We start from the raw sequence: 26,661 nt of genomic DNA, 5'->3' as shown, positions 1-26,661 counted from the left end.
GAGAAGGCAGCTTGTCAGAATTTTGGGACTGTTGTTGATTTAATTGTGTAGCCAATTGTCCCATTTGATTAGTTAAGCTCTAAATGGAGGCTCTGGTCTCTTGTTGAAACTGCATGTTTTACATAGTCATTTGCCTCACAAGTTCTTCGAGGGAAGGTTGCGGAGGAGCCTCAACTATTTGTTGTTTCTAGGGCTGTTGCTATTGTTGGATTGGTGGAGGAATGTATGGTCTGCTTGGGCCAGCACCATTTTGGAAGGAAGGAGCAGGCTGTTGTTGTTGTTGTTGAGGGCTAGACCATCTGAGATTAGGGTGATTCCTCCATCCAGGATTGTATCTGTTGCTGGAGAGGTCATAATTGTTCTGTTGTGGTTGATTTTGTTGCTGAGGTTGAGGAGGTCTATTGTAAATGTTTGTAGCATAAGCTTCAGGCTGCTTAATTGCTCCAGGTTGCTGCATGGAAGGGCAAAGGTCTGTATGGTGGTCAGCAGAGGAGCATAAACCACAGACTCTTGCGACAGGTACAGATTTCTGATTCAAGGCCAACTGGGTTACTAAGTTAACCAATGCATCTAGTTTGCCTTCAAGCTTCTTAGTTTCCGATGATGCAGATGAGTTTGTAGCTACCTCATGCACTCCTCTAATGACTATAGCATCATTTCTGGCACTAAACTGCTGGGAGTTGGAAGCCATCTTCTCAATTAAATTTCTGGCTTCAACAGGAGTCATGTCTCTAAGGGCCCACCACTGGCAGCATCTATCATACTTCTCTCCATATTACTGAGTCCTTCATAAAAATATTGGAGAAGAAGCTGCTCCGAAATCTGATGGTGAGGGCAACTGGCACATTGTTTTTTAAATCTCTCCAAGTATTCATATAGGCTCTCTCCACTAAGTTGTCTAATACCTGAGATATCCTTCTTGATGGTCGTGGTCCTGGAAGCAGGAAAATTTTTTTCTAAGAATACTCTCTTAAGGTCATCCCAGCTCGTGATGGACCTTGGAGCAAGGTAATACAACCAATCCTTTGCCACCCCCTCTAAAGAATGAGGAAAAGCCTTCAGAAATATGTGATCCTCTTGGACATCTGGAGGTTTCATGGTGGAGCAGACAATATGAAATTCTTTCATATGTTTGTGCGGGTCTTCACCTGCAAGGCCATGAAACTTTGGAAACAAATGGATCAGTCCAGTTTTAAGAACATATGGGACATCCTCATCAGGGTATTGGATGCACAAGCTTTCGTAGGTAAAATCAGGCGCAGCCATTTCCCTTAGAGTCCTCTCACGGGGTGGAGGTTGTGCCATGTTCTCGGAATGTTCAAAATCAGAATGCTCAAAATCAGGATGTTCAAAATGACCAATAACAGAATGCATAGATTCACCAGTAATGGAATGCTCAGGATGATCAAGAGGTATAAAATGATGCCTAACTAATCTATGAAATGTCCTATCTATCTCAGGATCAAAGGGTTGTAAGTCAGTTGCTTGATGGAAGCTTGCTTGTGGGGCTTCTATGGAGGCTGGATCTTTGAGCTTCAATGAGGTCCTTTAATGGTGATTTTCCACCATGGAGATGCAGCGGAAGACAAAGTAGAAGAGGTAAGAGGAGGCGCCATCCACTAGGGAATAAGCCATGGAAGAAGGAGCTTCATGACCAAGATGAGCCTTGGATAAGAAGCTTGGAAGGATGCTTCAATGGAGGAAAAGAAAGAGAGGGAGAAAGAGAGAGAGAAAGAGAGAGGGGGGAGCACGAAATTGAAGGAATAAAAGAGGGAGTGAAGTGGAACTTTGAAGTATGTCTCACAACACTCTCATTCATCAAAGTTACAACAAGTGTTACACATGTTTCTATTTATAGACTAGGTAGCTTCCTTGAGAAGCTTTCTTGAGAAAACTTCCTTGAGAAGCTTCTTTGAGGAAACTTCCTTGAGAAGCTAGAGCTTAGCTACACACACCCATCTAATAACTAAGCTCACCTCCTTGAGAAGCTTCCTTGAAAAGATTCCTAAAGAAGCTAGAGCTTAGCTACACACACCTCTCCAATAGCTAAGCTCACCTTCTTGAGATGAGAAGCTTGAACGTAGCTACACACCCCCTATAATAGCTAAGCTCACCCCCATGACAAAATACATGAAAATACAAAAAAAAGTCCCTACTACAAAGACTACTCAAAATGCCTCGAAATACAAGGCTAAAACCCTATACTACTAGAATGGCCAAAATACAAGGCCTAAACGAAGGAAAAAACCTATTCTAATATTTACAAAGATAAGCGGGCTCATACTTAGCCCATGGGCTCAAAATCTACCCTAAGGCTCATGAGAACCCTAGGGCCTTCCCTTGGATCTCTGGCCCAATCTACTTGGAGTCTTCTATCCAATGCCCTTGCGGGGTAGGATTGCATCATTGCCTCTAGTCATACACTACATTCAACATGCACAACTAGTTGCCTTGTCATGTAAATAAAGGTGTAGGTTTGAACTACAGCTACCCTCAAATGATATCCAAATGACTTGAAATTTTGTGATCAACCTTATAAAATGATGAGAAGATAGCACATAAAATTTCAAACAAAAATTCAAAGTCTAACTATGGAAGCTAAAAATGGTAGGTTGAGAAAAATAAGTGAATAAAACTTGAAAAATAAAAAACTTTTGACAGAATCACTTTTTTTGGATGATGGAGACCTCAGTCAGCCTACAGCAAGTTGCCATAGTGTAGGAAATTTTTTTCTACCCCAAATACATATATAATAATTGCGATTTTGATAACCGGAGCAAAAGTTATGGCCGTTTGAAGTTTTGACAAAAACAAAATTTGCTACTTTTTTGGAACTTTCAAATCTGACCAAACTAAAGGCTCTAGCTATTTTCCTCACAAAATATAGATTAAAAGAAGTTACCACAAAAAAATTCAGCCAAAAATAACAACTCTAGCTACTAAAACAAAAAATCCCAAATAATTCAACAAGGGTGGTCGCTAAAATCCGTCGCTGCATGATTTCTACTACTACTCTATTTTGCCGCAAGCAAAAGTGGTCGCTAAGTCCGTCGCAAAATACTATTCACAGCAAAACACCCAAAACTGAAACAGGGGAAGTGCTTAACAGAAAAACTAAAACAAAACACACACTAAACAAAATACCAGGATACTAAACAACACTAACACACATACTAACACAACACTAACAATTAAACATAAAACACAAAATAATTAAACACTAACACGACACTAGCTATTATAAACCTTTGGACACTACTCCCCGACAACAGCGCCAAATTTGATCGAGGCCATACCCGAATCAAATAAACATGAAAATGCAGTAACTAGGAAGTGATCCTAGGTCGTTTCCCAATGAGCAATGATAAACCAAATGTTCATAATACACTTGCAGTAACAGTTACGATTGGGGGGTTTGTTTGTTCTGTGATTTAAAGAACAGAACAAGTAAACTGGAATAGGAAACTAATAATATTAAAAACGGGTTGTTTCCTCTTATTCAGAAGCCATTCTCTTGTCCTGGGTTATGGAGAATTCGTCCCTAACAGTTAACCACTTAATCCAACCCTATTTCAATTTACTAAGCGAAAATCAACTTAGGGTTGTCAATACGTGATTAGGCAACACATACACCAGTTAACCCTTCGTCCATTAAGCATGAACGCAAGTTAGGCTCAAAGGCAATTAATCAAACATGAAGCGTGCACAGATTAACGTAAATGAAACTAAAAGCAGAAATGTAAATGAAACATAAACGTAAATGAAAGCAGAAGAAGAAACAAGAACGAAATTGTAATTAGAAGTAGAAAATGGAAAATTGCATTACGTGAATAGTAGCATTAGAATAGAAAAACGTAAAACCCTAAACAATGCTCTGAATACTGAATAGCCTCCCAGAATAGCCTTGCACGAATCCCAAGGCTGCTATTTAAAAAGAGTCACTCAAAGTAACTGAGCCCTATTACATTATCCTGGCCCAAAATAAAATAAACACTGAACCACATAAAATAAAATTGCAATCTCCTAATTAGAAATTAACTAAAGTTAGATTAAAAACATCAAATTAGCTGAATGAGCCCAAATAATAAAACTGCCTAATTAATTTGACAATTAAGACTAATCAATAATTAAAATGGTGCAAAAAGGGTTTAAGAAATAGAAGAAAATGATGGCACATCAACCTGTCAAGCTTCATTCTACACCTAAAAAAGAGGATGAACTAGCTGAACAAAAGAGAAAGCTTCCTGATCATGAGGGAGTTAACAAAAATTTTCATGCAGGTGGACCTTCTTCTAGTAGTTCTGACATGCAGCAGCCTCCTATCCCTTTTCCATTTCCACCTAGAGCAATTCTAAACAAAAAGATGGAAGAAGTGGATAAGGAGATCTTAGAGACTTTCAGGAAAGTAGAGGTGAACATACCTCTGCTAGATGCCATCTAGCAAATTCCAAGATATGCCAAGTTTCTAAAGGAGTTGTGCACCCACAAAAGGAGGCTCAAAGGCAATGAAAGGATTAGCATGGGCAGAAATGTGTCAGCATTGATAGGTAAATTTGTTCCTCACATTCCTAAGAAATGTAAGGACCCAGGTACTTTCTGTATACCTTGCATTATTGGGAACAACAAATTTGAGAATGCCATGCTAGATCTAAGAGCATCAGTTAGTGTCATGCCTCTGTCCATTTTCAATTCTTTATCTCTTGGACCTATGCAACCTATGGGTGTGGTGATTCAATTGGCAAATAGAAGTGTTGCTCACCCCACAGGTCTCATAGAGGATGTGTTGGTTCGGGTTGGTGAACTTATTTTTCCTGCTGATTTTTATGTTCTTGATATGGAAGAGGGATTTTCCCATGGTTCAGTTCCAATTATTTTAGGCAAGCCATTTATGAAAACAGCCCGAACCAAGATAGATGTTTGTGCTGGCACATTGTCTATGGAATTTGGTGATATTGTTGTTCATTTTAACATTCTTGATGCCATGAAACATCCATCTGAGGATCATTCTATTTTTCGTACTGAGATACTTGATCAGATTGTTGATCATTATATGTTTGATTCTGATTCTCTTCATGGTAGGAAACATCCATTTTTATCTGATTTGCATACTTATCATTCCTCATTGATGCAATCCTACCCCGCAAGGGCATTGGATAGAAAATTCCAAGTAGATTGGGCCAGAGATGCAAGAGAAGGCTCTAGGGTTCTTATGAGCCTTATGGTAGATTTTGGGCCCATGGGCTAAGTACGAGTCCACTTATCTTTGTAAATATTAGATTAAGGTTTCATTATTTTTGGGCCTTGTATTTAGGGCTCCATAATGTAGGTAGGGTACCCTAGAAATATAGGATTTTTCAGCCCTTGTATTTTAGGGCACCTAGACTAGTTTTTGTATTAGGGGTAGTTTTGTAATTTCACATGCACTAAGTGGATATTTGATGTGTGTGGTTGGAAATAAATTTAATTGAATTGGTAGAAGCCCAATCCAATTAAATTTTAGAGGGGGAGGTGAGCATTTGCTTACTACACCCCATTGCCACATCATATAGTCACACTTTGTGCATGTCTTTCATGCTTTTCATGCCTCATGACACCTAAGCACACTTAGTGGAGAATCTTGGAATTGATCTTGGATTAGTGGACTGAACCATAACTAAAATTCACTAATCATAATTAGTGAAATTTTGGCTCCAAAGTTTGGCTCCACAAATTCAATTTCAAATTCCAGTGAAATTTGAATTTCCCTCCAATTTTGTGTGACACTTAGGCTATAAATAGAGGTCATGTGTGTGCATTTTTTTGAACTTTAATCATTTGAATATTAAACTTCAGATTTCAAAGCTCATTTGGAGCACAAAATTTCGTGCTCTTCTCTCCCTCTCCCTTCATTCATCTCCTTCTTCCTCCAAGCTCTTATCCATGGCCTCCTATGGTGGTGAGCTTCTTCTAGACTCATCTTCTCCTTGAAGTGGCGTCTCCTCTCTCTCTCCCTTCTCCATTCCGCTGCCATTCATCTTCCAAGAAGCAAAGGAATCCATTGATGAAGAAGATCCTAGGCCTACAAGCTCCAATGGAGCTTGCATCACTCATGCATTGAATCTGAATCTGAGTTTGAATTTGATCCTGTATCTGATTTTTATTTTGAGAGTAAATTTGAAATTGAGTCTGGTTCTAATTTTCTAGGTGTTGTACCTCTTGATGTTGATTTTTTAGAGTCAGAATGCACTAACCATGTTGCAGGAAGTACATATACTTCTGACTTGCAAGCTGATTCTTTGTATCAACAAATTCTAGAACACAATCTCCCTTCAGAACATGATCTCATAAGAAATGATGCCTAATTTCTATATGCTTGGTTCTAGAGTGTTAAACTGGATTTTTGGATAGATTGATTGCACTTGTATTGTCACACCTAATAGGTATATGATCAAGAAGGATTCCATAGTCAGATAGTTGTTGCTTCATCCATAAAATTTGGGCACAACAACTGTCAGCAGAAATATATTCCGCTTCAGCAATAGATAAAGCAACACTATTTTGTTTCTTACTATGCCATGATACAAGAGAAGATCCAATAAATTGACATGTCCCACTTGTGCTCTTTCTATCAGTTTTGGATCCGACAAAGTCAGAATCAGAGTATCCTATTAAGTTACATGTTGAGTTCTTAGGATACCATAATCCTAAATTGATTGTTCCTAATAGGTATCTTATGATCCTTTTTACTGCACTCAAATGTGATTGTTTGGGGTTGGATTGGAACCTAGCACGCATGCATACACTAAACATGATATCCGGTCTACTAGCAGATAAATAGAGAAGAGATCCAATCATACCTCGATATCGTTTCATGTCTATAGACTGACCAGATTCATCTTTTTCTAAGTAGCATCCAGTACTCATAGGTGTAGCCATGTGCTTTGCACTTTCCATCCCAAATCTTTTGATCAATTCTTTGCATTATTTTGCTTGGTTGACGAATATACCTTCTTTAGTTTGCTTGATTTGTAACCCCAGGAAGTAATTTAGTTCGCCCATCATCGACATCTCAAATTCGCTTTGCATATCAAGAGAGAACTCCCCTTTTGAGATTTCACCAATAATGTTGTCAAGGGGATGATCTCTTAAAGCTTTCCATTCTCTTGGAAGTTCATCATTTGATTTGGCTTCTTCTGGAGGATCTTCATTGCTTCCTTTTCCTTTTCCTTTAGAATCTTGTCCATAAATATCCATTTGTTCTAAAGATTCTGCAATATCATCTAAAATATCCTTTCTTGGAGGAATAGCATTAGACTCATCAAAGGAAACATGAATAGATTCTTCAATAGTCATAGTTCTCTTATTATATATTCTATAAGCTTTATTATGCAAGGAATAACCAAGGAAAATTCCTTCATCTGACTTAGCATCAAACTTTCCTAAGTTTTCTTTTCCATTGTTTAATACAAAGCATTTGCAACCAAAAACATTAAGGTGTGAAATGTTGGGTTTCTACCATTAAGCAGTTCATATGGAGTTTTCTTTAAAATGGGTCTTATTAAAGCCCTATTCATGATATAGCATGCAGTATTAACGGCTTCAACCCAAAAATATTTTGGAAGAGGAGAGTCATTTAATAAGGTTCTAGAAATTTCTTCCAAAGATCTATTTTTCCTTTCAACAAGTCCATTTTGTTGAGGGGTTCTAGGTGCATAAAAGTTATGTTCAATGCCATGCTTATCACAAAATAATTCAAATTCTTTATTTTCAAATTCACCCCCATGATCACTCCTAATAGATATAATTTTGAGATTTTTCTTGTTTTGAATCATTTTTGCAAGTTTCCTAAATGCTTGAAATACATCATTCTTATGAGTAATAAATAGTATCCAAGTGTATCTAGAATAGTCAACAACTATAACAAGGGCATAGTAACTTCCTCCAAGACTCATGATTCTAGAAGGGCCAAACAAATCCATGTGTAGTAATTGTAAAGTTTGAGTAGTTGAAACAATGTTTTTGGATTTGAATGAAACTCTAGTTTGTTTTCCCTTTTGGCATGCATCACATAGTCTATCTTTTTCAAATTTTAGTTTTGGCAAACCAACAACTAAATCTTTTGAAATTAATTTGTTTAAGTGTTCCATGTTAATGTGAGCAATCCTTTTATGCCATAGCCATGGATCATTATATTTGCTAAGAAAACGTTGATTATCACCTAGTTTTTGACTTAAGGATCATTCTACCTTTGTTGTTGTCACCATAGGTTACATGCCCGCTTTTCTTGGGAGAGATATGTGTGAATTTTGATGCATCGCCCGTCATATGTTTTGAGCACCTGCTATCTATGTACCACTTTTTCCTCAAGGGTTCCTAAAAGATCAACATTGTGACTTAGGTACCCAATCTTTATTGGGTCCTTGAGTGTTAGTGTGAACAATAGATCATTTTGGGACCCAAATCATCTTAATATTGTTGCAATTTTTCCTAAAATAGCATGTAGATATGCCATGCCCTTTTCTTCCATAGTAAAAACATGTAATGAAAGGATAATTATATTTTTGTGTGGAGGAAAAGAAATTTTTATAAAGCTTTTGTTGTTTTTCTGGTTTATATCCAATCCCTGCTTTATCAAAAATACATCTTTTTTTTCCTAATATAATATCTAGGTTGTTTTTGCCACTTGAAAATTTGGCAAGTGAGTTTTTCAGATTTTTAATTTCTTCTACATATTTACTACAACATTCACATGAATTTTCTTTTTCAATAGTCATAGTAGAAGCATGAACTTTATCACTTGATTTAGAGATTGACACTTTAGACTTAAGATGATCTAACTCTTTATTTAACTTTGAAATCTCTTTCTCTAAATCTGAAATAGTTTTCTTAGATGAAGAAACAAGTTTTGCAAGTTTAATAGATTCACTATGTAATTCAGCAAATGCATCTTGTAACTCATCAAAAGAAATAGATTTGTTAGAAGATGTTACCTCTTCATCACTTTTGTAGTTTTTGCCCATTAGACATAGATTAATCACTTCTTTTTCAGAATCATCAGACGATTCTAAGTCGTTATCATCCCATGTAATGTAGGCCTTCTTTGCCTTCTTTTCTCCAATGTTCTTGTTTTCGAACTTCTCCATTATTTTCTTAAAGATTGGACAATCAACCCTTAGATGTCTGAGTTGATTGCACTCATAGCATCTTGGAGCCTGAGATGATTCTTCAATCCTTCTTTTAGGTTTGAAGTTTTGTCTTCTTTGAGTTTCTCTCATCCTAAGAAATTTGTTGAATCTTTTGACAAAGAGACTAAGTTCTTCATCATCATCCAAGTCAATTGAATCTTCCATATCACTTTCTTCTTGGATTGAAGATGAGGCTTTAAAAGCAATTCCCTTCTTCTTCTTATCATTTTCTTCATGTTGATTTGGTCTTTGCAACTGCATCTCATGTTCCTGTAATTTACCAAACAATGTGGCAAGAGACATACTAGATAAATCTCGAGATTCTGTGATGGTTGTTACCTTGGGTTGCCATTCTCTACTTAGACATCTCAAAACTTTATTTATTAGATCCTCATTTGGAAATATTTTTCCTAAAGATGCAAGATGATTAACTATGTGTGTGAACCTCTTTTGCATGTCTTGTATACTTTCATTTGCATTCATCCTAAATAGTTCATATTCATGAGTTAATGTGTTTATCCTAGATCTTTTAACATCTGTTGTGCCTTCATGTGTTACTTGTAGGGTATCCCTTATATCCTTTTCACTTTTAAAGTTTGATACCCTAAAGTATTCATCCATTCCTAGGGCAGATGTAATTATGTTTTTGGCTTTTAAGTTATATTGTACTAGTCTTCTTTCTTCCTCACTCCAATCTTCCCTAGGCTTTTCTATTGTTGTATTTCCAGCAACCATGGTGGGAATATAAGGCCCTATTCCTATGGCTTCCCAAATGTTTAAATCTATAGCCTCTATGAAGATTTGCATGTGGGTTTTCCAATAGTGGTAACCCACTCCATTAAAAATGGGAGGCCTATTAATTGAATTGCCTTCAGGGAACAAGTAGTTTGATGAGGCCATTAATTCTTGAAGCTTCTAAACTTTGTACAAGAATGAAGCTCTGATACCACTTGTTGCACAAGTGGCCTCAGATATCTTAAGAAGGGGGGGTTGAATTAAGATAGCACAAATTATTCCCCAATTAAAAATTCTACTTTGATTTTAACCCAAGTCCCAAGATTCCTTTTAAAATGAATTCCTAAATAATATTTCAAATCAAACTTACTGAATAGAAACAATAAGCAACAATAAATAAAATAGTTTAAGGGAAGAGAAAGTGCAAACACAGTTTTTATACTGGTTCGGCAAAGTTCGTTGCCTACATCCAGTCCCCAAGAAACCCGCTTAGGAGTTCCACTATCTCACAAATCCTTTACACCTTCTGAAACACACAAGGACAACCCTTCCTTTGTACTCAGATGCTTTACAACAAGAGACTCACAGTCTCTTAGCCCTTTTTCAAAAGTAAGAAGAAGAAGAAGAAGAAATGATCTCTCTTGAAAGAGACAGATGTTACAATGAAGCCCTCAATTCCTTATTGAATAACACGAGTGTTTGGCCAAGGAATTTTTGAAGATAAGATATTTTTGTTTGAAAGGATTATGCCTTTTGTGAACAGTGAAAACTCTAAAGAAAATTCGTGCCCAAGTCACCTATTTAAATGCCATTGATGGCCATTCAAAAATCCAATGAAAAGTTGTGACTGTTGGCAGATTTTCTCGAAAATCCTCTCTGGTAATCGATTACAGCATTGGTGTAATCGATTACACAATTATTTTTTTTCAAAATTCAAATGTCCAATGTTCAAAAGCTATGGTAATCGATTACATATGATGTGTAATCAATTACACACTTACAAAATCATTTTTAACTGTTTTAAAGCATTGGTAATTGATTACATAGTTTTGGTAATCGATTATAGCTTTGAAAATATTTCCAAAAAGCTTTGTGGCCACTAGTAATTGATTACAACCTCTGGTAATTGATTACCAGAGAGTAAAATGCTTGGATAATTTTGTTTAAGATAGAAACTCACTTGGCCAATCATTTGTGTTTTTCAAAAACTTTTCTAAGAGTCTATCTTAATTCTTATCTTGAGATCTTTGCTTTGCTTGACATCTTGCTTTCTTCATCCTTGAAATTCATCTTTAATGATCTTTGGAATTCCTTGGCATCATCAAAATAATTCTTAAATTTTGTGGCATCATCAAAATAATTCTTGAAGCTTTGCTTCTACACATTGATTATAGGAGGCTGAACCAAGCAACCAGAAAAGATCATTTTCCCCTGCCATTCATTGATCAAATGCTTGAGCGCTTGGCAGGTAAGTCTCATTACTGTTTTCTTGATGGTTTTTCTGGTTACTTACAAATTCATATTGCTCTTGAGGATCAAGAAAAGACCACATTCACCTGTCCCTTTGGCACTTTTGCCTATAAGAAGATGCCTTTTGGCCTATGCAATGCCCCTGGTACCTTCCAGCGGTGTGTGCTTAGCATTTTCAGTGACTTTTTAGAGAGTTGCATAGAGGTGTTTATGGATGATTTTACTGTTTATGGATCCTCTTTTGATGCATGTTTGGATAGTCTGGATAGAGTTCTTAATAGATGCATTGAAACTAACCTTGTGCTAAATTTTGAAAAATGTCACTTCATGGTAGAACAAGGTATAGTTTGAGGGCATATCATTTCCAGTAGGGGCATAGAGGTAGACCCTGCAAAGATAGTTGTTATTTCTTGGCCATGCAGGGTTTTATAGGCGCTTTATCAAGGACTTTAGCAAAGTGACCCTACCACTATTCAATCTGCTGCAAAAGGAGGTGGAGTTTGATTTTGATGACCAGTGCAAAGAGGCTTTTGATTGCCTCAAGCGTGCGTTGACTACCACCCCTATCATTCAGGCACCTGATTGGACAACCCCATTTGAACTGATGTGTCATGCATCCAATTATGTATTGGGGGCTGTCCTTGCTCAAAAGATTGACAAGCTGCCTCGGGTGATCTACTACGCTTCCAGAACTTTGGAGGCTACCCAAGCAAATTACACTACCACAGAGAAGGAGCTATTAGCGATAGTTTTTGCTCTTGAGAAATTTCATTCATATTTGCTTGGTACTCGTGTTATTGTTTATACTGACCATGCAACTCTGAAGTACCTGTTGAAGAAGGCTGAATCAAAGCCTAGATTGATCAGGTGCATGATTTGGCTCCAAGAGTTTGATTTGGAGATCCATGATCAGAGCGGTGCACAAAACCTTGTGGCTGACCACCTAAGTAGGATTGAGCGTGTGCCTGAGGACTCACCCATTCGGGATGATTTTCCGGATGACCATTTGTACATTTTGTATAATATTTCTGATTCCTTCCCCACTCCTTGGTTGCTAATATTGTGAATTATTTGGTTGCTTCTATTTTTCCTCCCTTAGCATCTAAAGCTCAAACTGATAAAATTAAAAGCGATGGTAAGCACTATATTTGGGATGACCCCTATTTGTGGAAGTTGTGCAATGACCAAGTTATTAGGAGATGCATTCCAGACCATGAGATTGACTCGGTCCTGCAATTCTGTCATTCTTCCGCCCCAGGTGGCCATCTTAGCATACAGAGGACAACTCGCAAGGTGCTTGACTGCGGTTTCTATTGGCCCACCATCTTCATGGATGCGTGGAGAATCTATAGCACTTGTGAGCCTTGTCAGAAAGTAGGCGGCTTACTTTCATGGAGACAGCAAATGCCTCAACAACCCATGTTGTTCTGTGAGGTGTTTGATGTCTGGGGTATAGACTTTATGGGGCCTTTCCCTGTCTCTTTTTGGTTTTGTCTATCTTCCTGTAGAGATAGAGCACAGAGCCTACTGGGCTGTAAAGACTTACAACTTCTCTATTGATCAGGCTGGAGAGGAAAGGAAGTTGCAAATAAATGAGCTAGATGAGATCCATTTAGAAGCCTATGAGAATTCCAAATTCTACAAGGAGAAGACCAAGAAGTTCCATGGCAGCTTGATAGCTAAGAAGGACTTCGTGGTTAGACAGAAAGTTTTATTGTATAACTCTAGGCTCGGACTCATGAGTGGTAAGTTGAGGTCAAAGTGGATTGGTCCTTTTGTGGTGACTAATGTTTTTCCTTATGGTATAGTTGAGATCAAAAGTGAATCCACAGATAAGAGCTTAAAGGTCAATGGACACCGGCTGAAACCATTCCTCACAAATCCCTCCTTGGTGGATGTAGTGGTGGAGGATACCTCCTTACTTCACCCTACTTCTCTTCCGCCATGACTTAGGGAGTTTTCTTTTTTTGTCTCCTTCTTTACTTTTATTGCACTTGTCCAAATTTATTGATTGTTCTGATTGCTCTTGATCTTATGATTATGCTACATTGAGGACAATGTGTTGTTTAAGTGTGGGGGGGGGGGGAGATTGTTCTTTGTTTGGGGTTTTCTAGGTTAATTTTGTTATTTTGGTTTTATGTTTTGTGTACAACATTGCATGTTTCTCTTTGAATTCTAGGTTATGTACAGGTAATGGGTAATTGTTTTTGAAATAGGAGTTTCTTGGCATTTTGTGAATTGAAATCCTTGTTTTTCTCTACATGTCAAGTTAGTTTTGAAAGGTTGAATTGAAAGTGATAGATTTACCCTTGGTGAGATTTTGAGCCATCATCATCTACTCTATTCGATATGTTTTGCTCCATTGATTGCTTGCACAATAGCCTTGGCTTGACTCTTGTTGATACTTCTTGGTTCACATGCATGTTGGGAGATAATTTAGGCATTTTGTTCTTATAAGCCTCTAGCCAAATGAGCGTGCCTTGAATTAATTCCTTTGATAGCCCCTTTGAGCCTATGTTCCCTTTTCTTTGTTTTGAAGCTCATTACAAGCCTTAAGTGAAAAACCATGATCTCACCCTACCCTAAGGAATTTTGGAGCTTTGGAATTGTTTTGGGAATAAGTGTGGGGGGGGGGGGGGGGGGGTATGTTTCATTGGATGATATGATGCTTGATGATGTATTTTTTCCATGCTTGATGTATATGCATATATTGCCTAATTATTGCTTTATTTTTCAAATATTCAAACTGCTTTCAAATGCTAATTTCCAAAAAAAAAAACAAAAAAAGAATGAAGTTGAATAAATGAGGTCTTGTTTTGAGGATTTGGTTGATTTTGTTGATATTGGAGGTTTTGGGTTTACTTTTTATGCTTAATTTTTAATTTTGGTTTTGGGTTTACTACTTTTGTGTTGGATGTTGCCCATTCCTTTCATTCCTTGAGATTCATTGAGAAATATGTAAATGTTTTTGTGTTTGTTTGTCTCTCTTTTAATGTCTTTGGATTTGTTCCTTACTCTGCTTTTTGATTTTTCCCAGGAGTACAAAAGGCTAAGTGTGGGGCAATTTGATGTGTCATTATTTTCTCATATTTCTTACTCCTTTCTGTCACCATTTTAATTACTGATTAGCCTTAATTGTCAAATTAATTATGCAATTTTATCATTTGGGCCTACTTGACTAATTCTGTGTTTTAATTTAATTTCAGGAGAATTATAAGCAATTGGGCTTGGATCCGGAATTGGGCTGAACCGGCTTGGACATGAAGAGGGCAGACAATTTTATTTGTCGTCCAGTTTTATTTTATTTCATTTTTGGACTATATTTTTGTAATTGGGCCACCAGACCTTATTGGGCCCAAAAATCATATTTGTAAGCTTTGGGGCCTAGTGACCTTTAGTGAGCCCAGTTGCTAGGGTTTTAAGAGTGGCTAGTTACTGTTCACGGAGAAGAGACAAATTGTAGGGTTTCATTTTTAGTTTTCTCAGGTTACTATTCACGCATGGTACTGTTCACGTAGAACTCCATTTTCATTTTCTACCTTTAATTCCAGTTTCCTTTTCATTTCTATCTTCTAATTTCAATTGATTTTCTGCCTTTGATTTCCTATTCGTTTCTGCTGTTAATGGAAGGCTGAATCTCTAGTGTTGTTTTCTCTTGAGGATTAAGCATAGCTCTCTTTGAGGTTTTGTTATTAATATTAAATCCTGATCAGTTTTTCCCCTTCACCAATTATTCTGTATTTGTTCCTAATATTAATCCATGCATGCTTAATGCTTGATTAATTATCTCTGTGCTTAATTAACGTTCATGCTTAATGGACATGTGAGAGGAATTAATTGGTGTATGTGTTGCTTAATCACATAATGACAGCCTTGTGTTAATTTTCGCTTAGTACATTAATTTTGGGTTGGATTAAGTGGTTGAACTTATTAGAGATAAATTCTCGTAACCTAGGATAAGAGACTTACTTTTGAATCAAGGGGAAACAACATGTTTTAGTTCTATTATTTTTTTTCAATTCAAGTTTGCCTGTTGGTTAAATTACAAAAACAAACAACCCCCTTAATTCATTACTGTTTTATTATTATATGTTATGAACGTTTGTTTGATCATTGCTCACTGGGAGACGACCTAGTATCACTTCCTAGATACTGCATTTTAATGTTTATTTGATTGGGGTACGGCCCCGATCAGTGCTCTGAGGCCTTTCTTTTCTTTAGGCTTGTAGTACTTCTTTTTGTCCTTGGACTTCTCTTAATTTGGGCATTCAAATTTCAAGTGTCTAGGTTTCTTGCACTCATAGCATATTCTGGAGCTTTTGTATTTACCTTTCTTCTCCTTGAACACCTTCTTACATGGGTTCTTCCACTTGGATCCATTTGTTTTCTTCCACATCTTTCTGATCTTTCTTGAGATGATAGCAAACTCATCAGGTTCTTTCTCAGATTCTTCATTAGAGTAACTTTCTACACTTAGAGCTTTGGACGAGCTTCTAGATGCTGATTTTGAAGATGAATCCTTGGAGGATGATGTTTTCTTGGTCTTCTAGATGCTAAGAGCCAGAGACTTCCTTTTCTTAAGTCTTTCATCTTTCTGAAGTTCTTGTTCATGAACTTAAGAGTTCCAAGGAGCTCTTCAAGGGACATGGTGTCATGATTTTTTAGGGCTCTTAAAGCTGTTACATGCGGTCTCCATTTTCTAGACAAACTTCTCAAGATTTTATCAATATGATCATAATTATCAAAATTTCAACCTAGAGATCTTAGCTCGTTTAATATGGTTTGGAAGCAACTAGACATACATTGTATGTCTTCTCCTTCCTCTATAGTAAATAGTTCATACTTGTGTGTGAGGAAACCTAGCTTGTTCCTTTTTGATGGAAGCTTACTTGTGGAGCTTCTATGGAGGCTAGATCTTTGAACTTCAATGAAGTCCTTCAATGGTGATTTTCCACCATGGAGATGCAACGAAAGATAAAGGAGAAGATGTGAGAGGAGGCGTCATCCACTAGGGAATAAGCCATGGAAGAAGGAGCTTTGCCACCGAGAAAGTGCCTTGGATAAGAAGCTTGGAGAGAGTGCTTCAATGGAGGAAAAGAAAGAGAGAAAGAGAGGGGGGAGCACAAAATTGAAGGAAGAAAAGAGGGAGAGAACTTGAACTTTGAGTTGTGTCTCACAAGACTCTCATTCATCAAAGATACAACAAGTGTTACACATGCTTCTATTTATAGCCTAGGTAGCTTCCTTAAGAAACTTCCTTGAGAAGCTAGAGCTTAGCTACATACATCCCCTCTACGAACTAAGCTCACCTCCTTGAGAAGCTTCCTTGAGAAACTTCCTTGAGAAGATTCTTGGAGAAGCTAGAGCTTAGCTACAAATACTCCTCTAATAGCTAAGCTCACCTCCTTGAGATGAGAAACTAGAACTCAACTACACACACCCCGTATAATAGCTAAGCTCACCCCATGCCAAAATACATGAAAATACAAAAAAAGTCCCTAATACAAAGACTACTCAAAATACCCTGAAATACAAGGCTAAAACCCTATATTACAAGAATGGCCAAAATACAAGGCCCAAAAGAAGGAAAAACCTATTCTAATATTTACAAAGAAGAATGGACCCAACCTTGGCCCATGGGATCAGAAATCTACCCTGAGGTTCATGAGAACCCTAGGGTCTTCTTTAGCAGCTCTAGCTCAATCTTCTTGGAGTCTTCTATCCAATACCCTTGGGGGTAGGATTGCATCACTTTTTACCTGTGATGACCCTTTGTATGTTATGGCAAGGGTGTCCCACCTCTTTTTTCATCCATTGGAAAACATGAGTTGAGCATCAATCTTTGCTTTTTCTTTTTTGTCCACCTATTCCTAGGGATATCATTTAGATCTTCATCAAATAGAATATGATTTCCATTTTCCACCATGTCCCACATGTCAATGCACATGGATTCAAAATATGCAATCATCCTCTTCCTTTAGTAGTCATACTTGATGCCTTTGAACAAAGGAAGTTTGTTTGTGGAATGAATGTAACACCCCAAGTTTTAAGTACTAGGAATATACCATAAGGAGAACTTTTATTAGGACCCTTCTGTTATATTTTTTGTAAATATTTGTTATTATTATTTGTATATTATTGGTTGTATCCTAAGCATGCACTTGTGTTGTGATAGTGTGTATGTTCCTATGCATATGTGTATTTTGTGTATATTATTATTATTGTTGTCGTTGTTGTTGACATCCTTTTTATTATATTATATTATTTTTGGTGGTAGAAAAGTATTATATTAACTTCTTATAGTTAAAATGCTTGAAAAGTTGTCCAAGTCTAGTGTTAGTTTTATGATGACAACCATAGATAGACCACCTCATATCTTGAGTTATATTTGTTCGTTTGAGGTGTTTCTTGCATCGATGGAAAGCTTGCTGCAATTCACTCACACACCTTAGAAACCAAAATCAACTTTTATCTTACAGAAAATCAGCTCCAAAGTAGGTCACTTGATCATGAAAAGCGCTTTAAGTCCCACATTGGACAAAATAACCTCATTAGCCCCTTTCTTTCCCTATATATAGAGGAGACCAACAAGGATGCCGCAAAATAGTCCCTAACTTAAAAGATGCCAGAAATCATGCTTAAAGTGTCCATGCATTGCAAAGGTTGTGCCTAGCACGATTTCTGGCAGCGCAGATTCCTCCTTGGATTCCTTGTCATCTTTTGATTCCTCTGGTTTTTTCTCTTCTTCTTTCTTTTCTTCTTCATTTGCTTTTTTCTCCTCCACTTTGTTTTCCTCTGATTTTTTCTCTTCCTATTCAAAACACAAAAAAAAAAAATCAGAACCCAGAATGCTACATTGATGGTAATTGAAGTAAAAAAAAAGAGGAAAAGAGAATGGTTATGCAGACCTCGCCCATTGGTGTTGACAGCTACAGAGATAAGGTTGTAGCTGTGGATTTTTGGTTCTTTTTATTTGTGCAAGTGTGTGTGAGTTCTTTTTCGTATATATGCCTCAATTGGTTCAAAACCATCAAATTTGAAGAAGTCACTCATTCTATCATCATTAAATGACGTGACACTAAAATTGACCTTATTAACAACATTACTTTAAAATTTAACGGAAAGACTATTTTGCAATACTTATGTAAAAGATAGGGACTATTTTGAATTTTTCATTAAGTTAGGGACTAATATGCAACAGGGGTACAAAGTCAGGGACTAAATTGTCTATTTACTCGTTTTGTTATCATCAAATGACGTGGCATCAGGCACGTCCACGTGTCATGCCACGTCATCCTTTAGTGCCACGTGGATAGTCCACGTGGCACTAAAATTGACCTCACTAACGGCATTACTTTAAAATTTAACGGAAGGACTATTTTGCAACACTTATGCAAAGATAGAGATTATTTTGAATTTAATATTAAGTTAGGGACTAATATGCAAAATAGGTACAATCTCAGGGATTAAATTGCCTATTCACTCATTTATTTTCCTAAGTATTTTTTCTTATCCCTTTGATGAATGAATGACAAGGTGTTACATATTGTTTTTTAATATTGACTTCTATATACTCTCTCTTCCTTTCTGTTTGCCAGCATTTCATCAGCTTTTGGTTACAACAACAATAGCGAAATAACAGTCTTTCATCTAACGAGGAGTATAGACTTATCATAAATTTCAGGTGAGTTAGGTTTGGAAGGGAATCAACTCAATTTTAACTACATTCTAGCAGATTATTAACATGGAAAAGTATTCTTACCCTTTGAAATTGCTTAATCAACTCAATTTTGTTTTGTTGTGTGTCTTTGTGTATAAAGTTTTTAATTGTTATTTATATTATTGCTTTTATTTTATTATTATTGTGCCCATAGAAAGTAAAGGGGGGAGAAGATCACAGTGGCTATGGCATGGAGCTGAAGGAGGTTGATAATTTCTGATTGCAGCAGAAACACAGCAAAGATACCAATGAAATTAATCACATCAAAATCACCTCTACACAAATATATAATCCCAGCAGAAACAAAATCTGTAGCTTTTATATTGTTTGCGCCCCTAAACAAGTTAGCTTAAAGTAGTTTAAATATTTTTCTGTCTTTATTTTTTTAATTTTAATTTTACATGGCACTGTGGCATTTGATTCCTCCCTTGCCAATGGAAGTGGTTATATTTGTTGTTCATACTAAGAAGCTATTTTCAGCTGAGTTATTGTTTGATTTGCTTAATTATTGTTCCTGTTGTAGCTTGAACAAATAGAATGCAGAGTTAGTAATGTTGAGAGAGAAGCAAAGTTGCTAAACGAACAACTGAAACATCTTACATAAGGATCAGCTTGATGAGGTTTGGGAGTCTGATTTGCGGATTTCATAATTAGAATCTTTTGTCCCGATTTTAATTTTATTAATTTGATACTAATATTGTATGCAAGTAACTGTATAAAAATATAATATACATATATCACAACACACGTTAAATCTGTTAAAAAAATCTAAATTTGATCCCAACTCATTTATGCACGGTTAATTAAATTATTAAAAGAAAAAAATGAAATATAACAAATGATATGAAAGAAAAAAGATCTAAATTTGATCCCAGATAATTTATACACAATTAATTAAATTATTAAAATGAAAAATGAAATATAATAAATGACATGAAAGAAAGATAAAAATATTGTATAAATAAAATATTGTATGAATATACAATTATTTGGCTAAAAATATATATCTTATCTGTTTGTAACAAGAATATGGCAAAAGTAAAAATAGATTTTTTTAATTGGGAAATGTTTAATATTTTGTAAATATAAAACTATTCAATACTTATACTTTTTGAAATACTTCATACTTTGAATGTATTGACGAAATATAAAAATCCTTAATCGTGGCATGAAACTTAGCTTTCTTTGAATACAAAATTCCTTTAATTGTGGCATGAAACTTTCCTTTCATCGAATAGCCGCAAAGGAAAGGAGACACGTGGCATGAACGATGAACCACACACACACACCACGTTCTCCGATTGCCATTGGGTCGGTGGTCAATTTTTCATTCTTTCTCTAAGGAATATTGCATCTTCTTATTATAGTTATGCTACTAATAAAATATGAGTCCCTTTACACCTTAGTTATAATAACATTTTTTACAGAATAAAAATACTCTAAAAAGTGTATTATTTAATATATTAAAAACATAAATATTTTTTTTGTATTCTTAAAATCTTAGTAAATATTTTAAGGACACTTAAAATATTTAGTTATTTTTATTGTGTACAAAAACTACCTTAAAACAATAATATAGCTTACTTATAGTGTGTTTAGATAACACCCAAAGTTGATTAGGAAAAAAAACACTAGAATCAATTTTATTTCACAAAATCAAGACGATATCATGAAAAAGTACAAATTATTATTTGTTATTTGGCGCAGACTAAAATAAATTTCTTTGTAATTGGTGGTGAAATAAACATAACCGAATATCAAGGAGCGGGTGAAGTGTCCAATGTGGTTTTCGATTTTTCTGTAAGGACTGCGACTATGTGAGAAGATAACTTAAAAAAGAAGATCATTTCTCCTTAAATTACTAAGGCCAAATTTAGATGAGTTTATTAACAAATACTTACAAGAAAATAAAATGAAATTAATTAAAAGGGTAAGCAAATCAAACTCTTTTCATAAGTTAAAATTTATTTATACACATCAAACTTTTTAGAAACTTTCTTATTTAACTTCTCCGTTGAGTTCAGATTGTTTTGATTTTGTACAATAAAGTTATGTAATCATGATGCTTTTCTTTAATTATTATGTTTTTTAAAAAAAAAATATTTATTATGGCTCTCAGAACCTTTTCTTTTTTATTTTCGGTGTATTTTAGTTATTTCTCTTTATATTTATGGGTGAAAACAAATTATACTTTGAATTTCTTATTTATTGTAATTGAAAATACTCTACCAACTTTAATGTTGAGATTCATACGGGAGACAAATCACATCGGTAGTACAATGAAAATTAGAAATTATTATTATTATTATTATTATTATTATTATTATTATTATTATTATTATTATTATTATTATTATGTGTTGTTGATTTAACTTTAGCAAATGTGTTTATTTTTTATCTTATTAACTTTTCAACTTATTATATATCCTTTTTGATGTTTTATTTTTTAAATCAGACATATACAATAGCGAGTAATTATATAAAAAATTATCTATTTGTATGTCAATCCCATAATTGATGTTTCCTATACCAACTTTAATGCTGAGATCCACTCGGGAAACAAATCAAGTGGGTAGTGCAATGAAAATTGGAATGTTTCTCTGCTTTCTCTTTTTGTATTTAATTAATTAATTTATTTATTTATTTTGTCATCATCATCATCATCATCATCATCATCATCATCATCATCATCATCATCATCATCATCATCATCATCATCATCATCATCATCATCATCATCATCATCATCAGTATTATGTGTTGTTGATTTAACTTTAACAAGTGTATTTATTTTTTATCTTATTAACTTTCCAATTTATTATATATCCTTTTTTATGTTTTGTTTTTTAAATCAGACATATACAATGATGAGTAATTATATAAAAAAATTATGTATTTGTATGTCAATTCTATAACTGATGTTTCCTATACCAACTTTAATGCTGAGATTTATAAAGGAGACAAATCACGTTGAGTGCAACGAAAATTGGAAAGTTTTCCTACTTCTCTTTTTGTATTTAATTAATTAATTTATTTATTTTGTTGTTATTATTGTTATTATTATTATTATTATTATTATTATTATTATTATTATTGTTGTTGTTGTTGTTGTTATTATTATTATTATTATTATTATTTTTTGTTGATTTAACTTTAACAAGTGTATTTATTTTTTTATCTTATTAACTCTCCAACTTATTATATATCCTTTTCGATGTTTTATTTTATAAATTCACATCAACCTTTGAGGTTTGGTTAATCTGAGTATGCACGGGTTACTGACTAGTTTCTTCTTAAAATAAGAAAAAAAATTGTTTTTTTATCAATTTAGATAAACACCTTAAAAAATACAAAAAATATTTATTTTATAAAAATAAAATTTATTTTAACAAATAAATTTAAACAAATTAATACTTATGATCTCATTGCTCCTTCAGATTGCACAAAACACTTTTCCTCCTTCACAACAACTTTATTTTCCCCTCCTCCGATATGATGACATCTAGTTCAATGACGTTAGCATCAATTTGAAAATAGATATGATACAATGATTTAATCGAACTAGTCATATGTTCGACTTCTGATCTTACCGACTGGCTTGTTTCGTGTTGAGTAGCATGCTACGCCAAGCAAAAGGCATGGCATGCAAGTTAATCAATCAATAAATCATATATAACAACACATTTTCTAGTGCAATGCCTTTCTAAATTTTTTAAATAATAATAATTTAAAAAATAAATACAGTTATTAAAAAATGATAGAATAAAAAAAAACTAATACTATAAAGTAGTGGGAGGTTAAGGTAAGTTAAAAGAAAAAGTAATAATTTAAGCAATGGTTTAAAGATAAAATTATCCAATGTAAGTGGAGAATGATTAGTGGAAGATTTAATTTTTTTATTGTTTTAACATTATTAAGAATAAGGATAAAATGATTTAAAAATGTGGAGACAAAAAATAGTGATGATACAAAGTTGTATTTCTTTTATATATTGATATAATTTATTAACATCTATAAAGTAGTAAAACTGATTAAATTAAAAATAAAACCCACACTAATAAAAGATATATTTAAGTGAGTTAAAGAAAATATTGGGAACGTTTCTCCTATTTAAATGATTTCTATTATCCTTCCCCAATCATTAAACTGATCTACAAATGTAACTGGAACCACAATTTCAAAACTTTGCTAACACGACTCTTCAAAAGTTCAAGCACTAATTTTTACATGCGTGTCACCCCATGTATATTCCCATGCCAAGACCCTCAGTAACTACATTTCCGTTACCAGCCTCAAACCCCATCTTCCCTCGTTCGCATAAAACAGTTACACTTGTTTCTTTCTCCACTCATTTAAGAAATCTTTTCTCAAACACCACCCCATCAAAACACACAATGTTCCGCATAAACAACACCCTGGTCGGAATCCTCCACACACTCCCCTTACTCCTGAGTATCGCCGCCATGGGCGACTCCGCCTACATCCGCGTCCATGGCGACTGCCAGAAGGTGCTCCAGTACCCGCTCCTCTTCGGCGGCCTCTTCATATTCGTCATCTCCACCCTCGGCCTAGTCGGCGTGCTGTGCCGCGTCAACGCCGCCCTCTACCTCTACCTCCTCGCCACGTTCTTCGTCATCCTCGCCTTCTCGCCGTTCACCATTGTAGCGCTCTTCGTCACCAGAAACAACGCGCCGGATCGGGCGGGGCCGTCGGTGGGGTATGGAGTAGGGGATTTCTCGCCCTGGCTGCAGCACTACGTCACCGACCAGCGAAACTGGGACGTGGCCCAGAGTTGCTTGGTGCAGAAGCGCGTGTGTCACGGCCTCGCCGTGGACGCTAACAATAATGACTCTCTCGCTTTCAAACGGTTAACTACCACGCAGGTTTGTAACGGTTCCCGTTTTGTACATGTCACGGAAAAACTCAAACTTGCACATTTTGTTTTGAAAAAAAGTAAGAAATAATGGTAGCTTTTGTTTGTTAAAACCAGATACCATGCATGTCACTCTGTAATCTCAGTGTTTTTTTTTTTTTTTTCAAGTTGCTATTCAGCACGAAAGAATATACACATTATTTCTTGCGTAATTAATGTTGATTAAAGTAATTAGAAAAATATAAAAGATAATAAGGCATAAATCACCTTTACGAAAACTGATTCGCAACAATTAGTATTTTTTTTCTTTTTGAAAAATAGTATTTGTTACGAGTGTGTCTTGCGTCTAAATCACACGACTTGTTATTCGAATCAAATTCTGTCTTTGTTAGTTTTTTTAATCAGGATTTACTTTAGAAAACCACTAACAGTTTATTTCGCTTTTTGTACAATTCGTGTTTTTAGTTTTTGTAACTAATATCACAGTTCTTTTATTTTTTTTACTAAAATTTAAATTTTTTCCATAAAGATTCACAAATTTTAACAGTTAAATAATTTCTATGGTGTCACTCTAATATATGTTATATGGTAATTAGATTGTTGAGTGTTGATTATATATATATATATATAATGATTTCAAATAATTATATTCTTAAATATAATTTGTTTTTTCCTTTTTCTTTTGGAAGGAAAATTATATATTGTTTCAACTGACCTCAAATAAAAATGGGTTAATCAACCCCATCTTAAATAACCAGAATATAAATAATTTTCTTATATTTTGAATTATATCATTATGACTATCACATTTAATATATTATCTTTAATTTTAATTTCTTAAAATTTTATAATTTTTAAATAAAAGTTAACAATTAACATTATACTAAAATGCATAAATATATGTAAACAAATTATACATATTAAAATCTTAATAATAATTTTTTAATTGATCATAAAAATTTATATTCTTTATTCACTTTAGGTAAATGGTTTTTATTTATTTTAACTTTAGAAAAAATATTATTAATTTTTTAATTGATTGAAATACATAAAAATTAATTTTAGGTAAATAGCTCTCATTTTACATTTTAAATATAGATAATAAGAACAATTGGATTGTAAAGTCAAATGTAAAATGAGAACTATTTACCTAAAGTTAAGTTTTATATATTTCAATAAATTTAAAAAATTAAAATTCATTTTTCTAAAGTTACAATAAATTAAAATTATTCACCTAAAGTTTTTTATGGTAGTTATTTACCTAAAGTGAATAAAGAATTTAGAGTTTTATAATTGATTAAAATACTAATTATGAATATTTTAAAATTTTATACTTTGTTTACATATATTTATATATTTTAGTATAATTTTAATTATTGATTTTTAATTAAAAATTAAAAAAATTAATTTTATACATAAATGGTATGAAAGTAAATAAATGATATGCATTAAATGATTATTTAACCCCATTTTTACTTGGGGTCAATTAGACAAATGCTTTTATAAAATGTTGAAACTCGGTTGTAAATTTTTACTAGTTCAGAAAATTCCTGTGTATCTTAGATTTCCTAATTACCTTCCTCTGTGGCTTAGATAAGATTGAGGCTAAATGAAATAACGATTAATTTTTCTATTTCAATAAATAATAATTCGCGTGAATGGAATAGAAAAAAGAATATGATTTTTATGCATTATCATTATAAAAATAGATAATAAATTTTGATATTTTTTCATATTCCTTTCTTTTCTCTTGTTATATCTTTTTTTTTATTGAATATTTTTGAATCGGGATCAAAGTCAGTACGGGTCAATTATAAGACAATTAACATTACTTATTTTTCTTTCTATCTATTTTACCCCCATTTTTTTTATTACATTACTTATTTTTTCCTTCTATCTTTTGTTATATTCATTCTATATATATTTTTTTCATTACATAAATTTCTCCACACAGATCGGGTGCTGTAAGCCACCGTTGCGATGTGGATTCACAAAGAAGAACGCTACGTTCTGGGAAGCGCCAAAAGCGGGTCCATTAGCGAACGACACTGATTGCAGGACATGGAGCAACAGACAAGACAAACTGTGTTTCAACTGCGATTCGTGCAAAGGAGGAGTGCTGGCCAACATCAGAAGCCAGTGGAGACATCTCACCATATTCAATGCATGCGTGCTCGTGCTCGTCACCATCATCTATGTCTTGGGCTGCTACGCCATCAGGAACAATCGGTTGGAGTACTCCAACTACACCACCCAGAGAAAGATCAGAATGAGAATACCCTCCACAATAATTTGACCATTGAAGCCATACATGCGCTTTCTCATTTGTGTGCATGTTACTATATACTATACTATTACTAGCGAAGACGGCTCTAATGCAGTAGCAGTAGTAGTAGTAAGTATTTTATTTTATTTTCTCTTTCCACCTCGTCAATTATCTTATCAATACTTGTCTTTCTCTTCCTTCTTTAAAAATTTAGAATAATGATACTTGAATATTTCTTTATTTTAATTTTTTTTCTAATATCTCTTATTTATTTTTATTTGTTTCTTTTTATTATTACATCATAAATCCTCTTATACTTATATTAATTTTTTTTCTCTCATTCAGTGTCTAATAGTATTGGGGTTGCATTGATTTATCTTTTTTCAAAAATTTATACATAAAATGATGTGTACAATATATTTTCTCTCATTAA

General features: G+C 34.4%; 1 protein-coding gene, 1 long non-coding RNA gene and 1 other non-coding gene across 3 annotated transcripts; all 3 read left to right on the top strand.

The window, feature by feature from the left end:
- Positions 1–820: 820 nt before the first annotated feature.
- On the top strand, positions 821–927 carry LOC114404110. Its single transcript, XR_003664817.1, has one exon. It is a non-coding gene; the product is annotated as a small nucleolar RNA R71 (small nucleolar RNA).
- An 18,038-nt stretch (positions 928–18,965) lies between these two features.
- On the top strand, positions 18,966–19,469 carry LOC114404100. Its single transcript, XR_003664816.1, has 2 exons — positions 18,966–19,053; positions 19,244–19,469. It is a non-coding gene; the product is annotated as an uncharacterized LOC114404100 (long non-coding RNA).
- Positions 19,470–23,348: 3,879 nt separating this feature from the next.
- LOC114404092 (tetraspanin-11-like) lies at positions 23,349–26,423 on the top strand. Its single transcript, XM_028367205.1, has 2 exons — positions 23,349–23,972; positions 25,917–26,423. The coding sequence occupies exons 1-2, from the start codon at positions 23,484–23,486 to the stop codon at positions 26,256–26,258; spliced, it is 831 nt and encodes a 276-aa protein (XP_028223006.1). The 5' UTR covers positions 23,349–23,483; the 3' UTR covers positions 26,259–26,423.
- Positions 26,424–26,661: the final 238 nt, after the last annotated feature.

The sequence above is a fragment of the Glycine soja genome, unplaced genomic scaffold, assembly GCF_004193775.1.
Source record: "Glycine soja cultivar W05 unplaced genomic scaffold, ASM419377v2 Super-Scaffold_81, whole genome shotgun sequence".
Taxonomy (NCBI): domain Eukaryota; kingdom Viridiplantae; phylum Streptophyta; class Magnoliopsida; order Fabales; family Fabaceae; genus Glycine; species Glycine soja.
The sequence above is the reverse complement of the archived record's forward strand: the minus strand, read 5'-3'. Positions and strand labels throughout refer to the sequence as shown.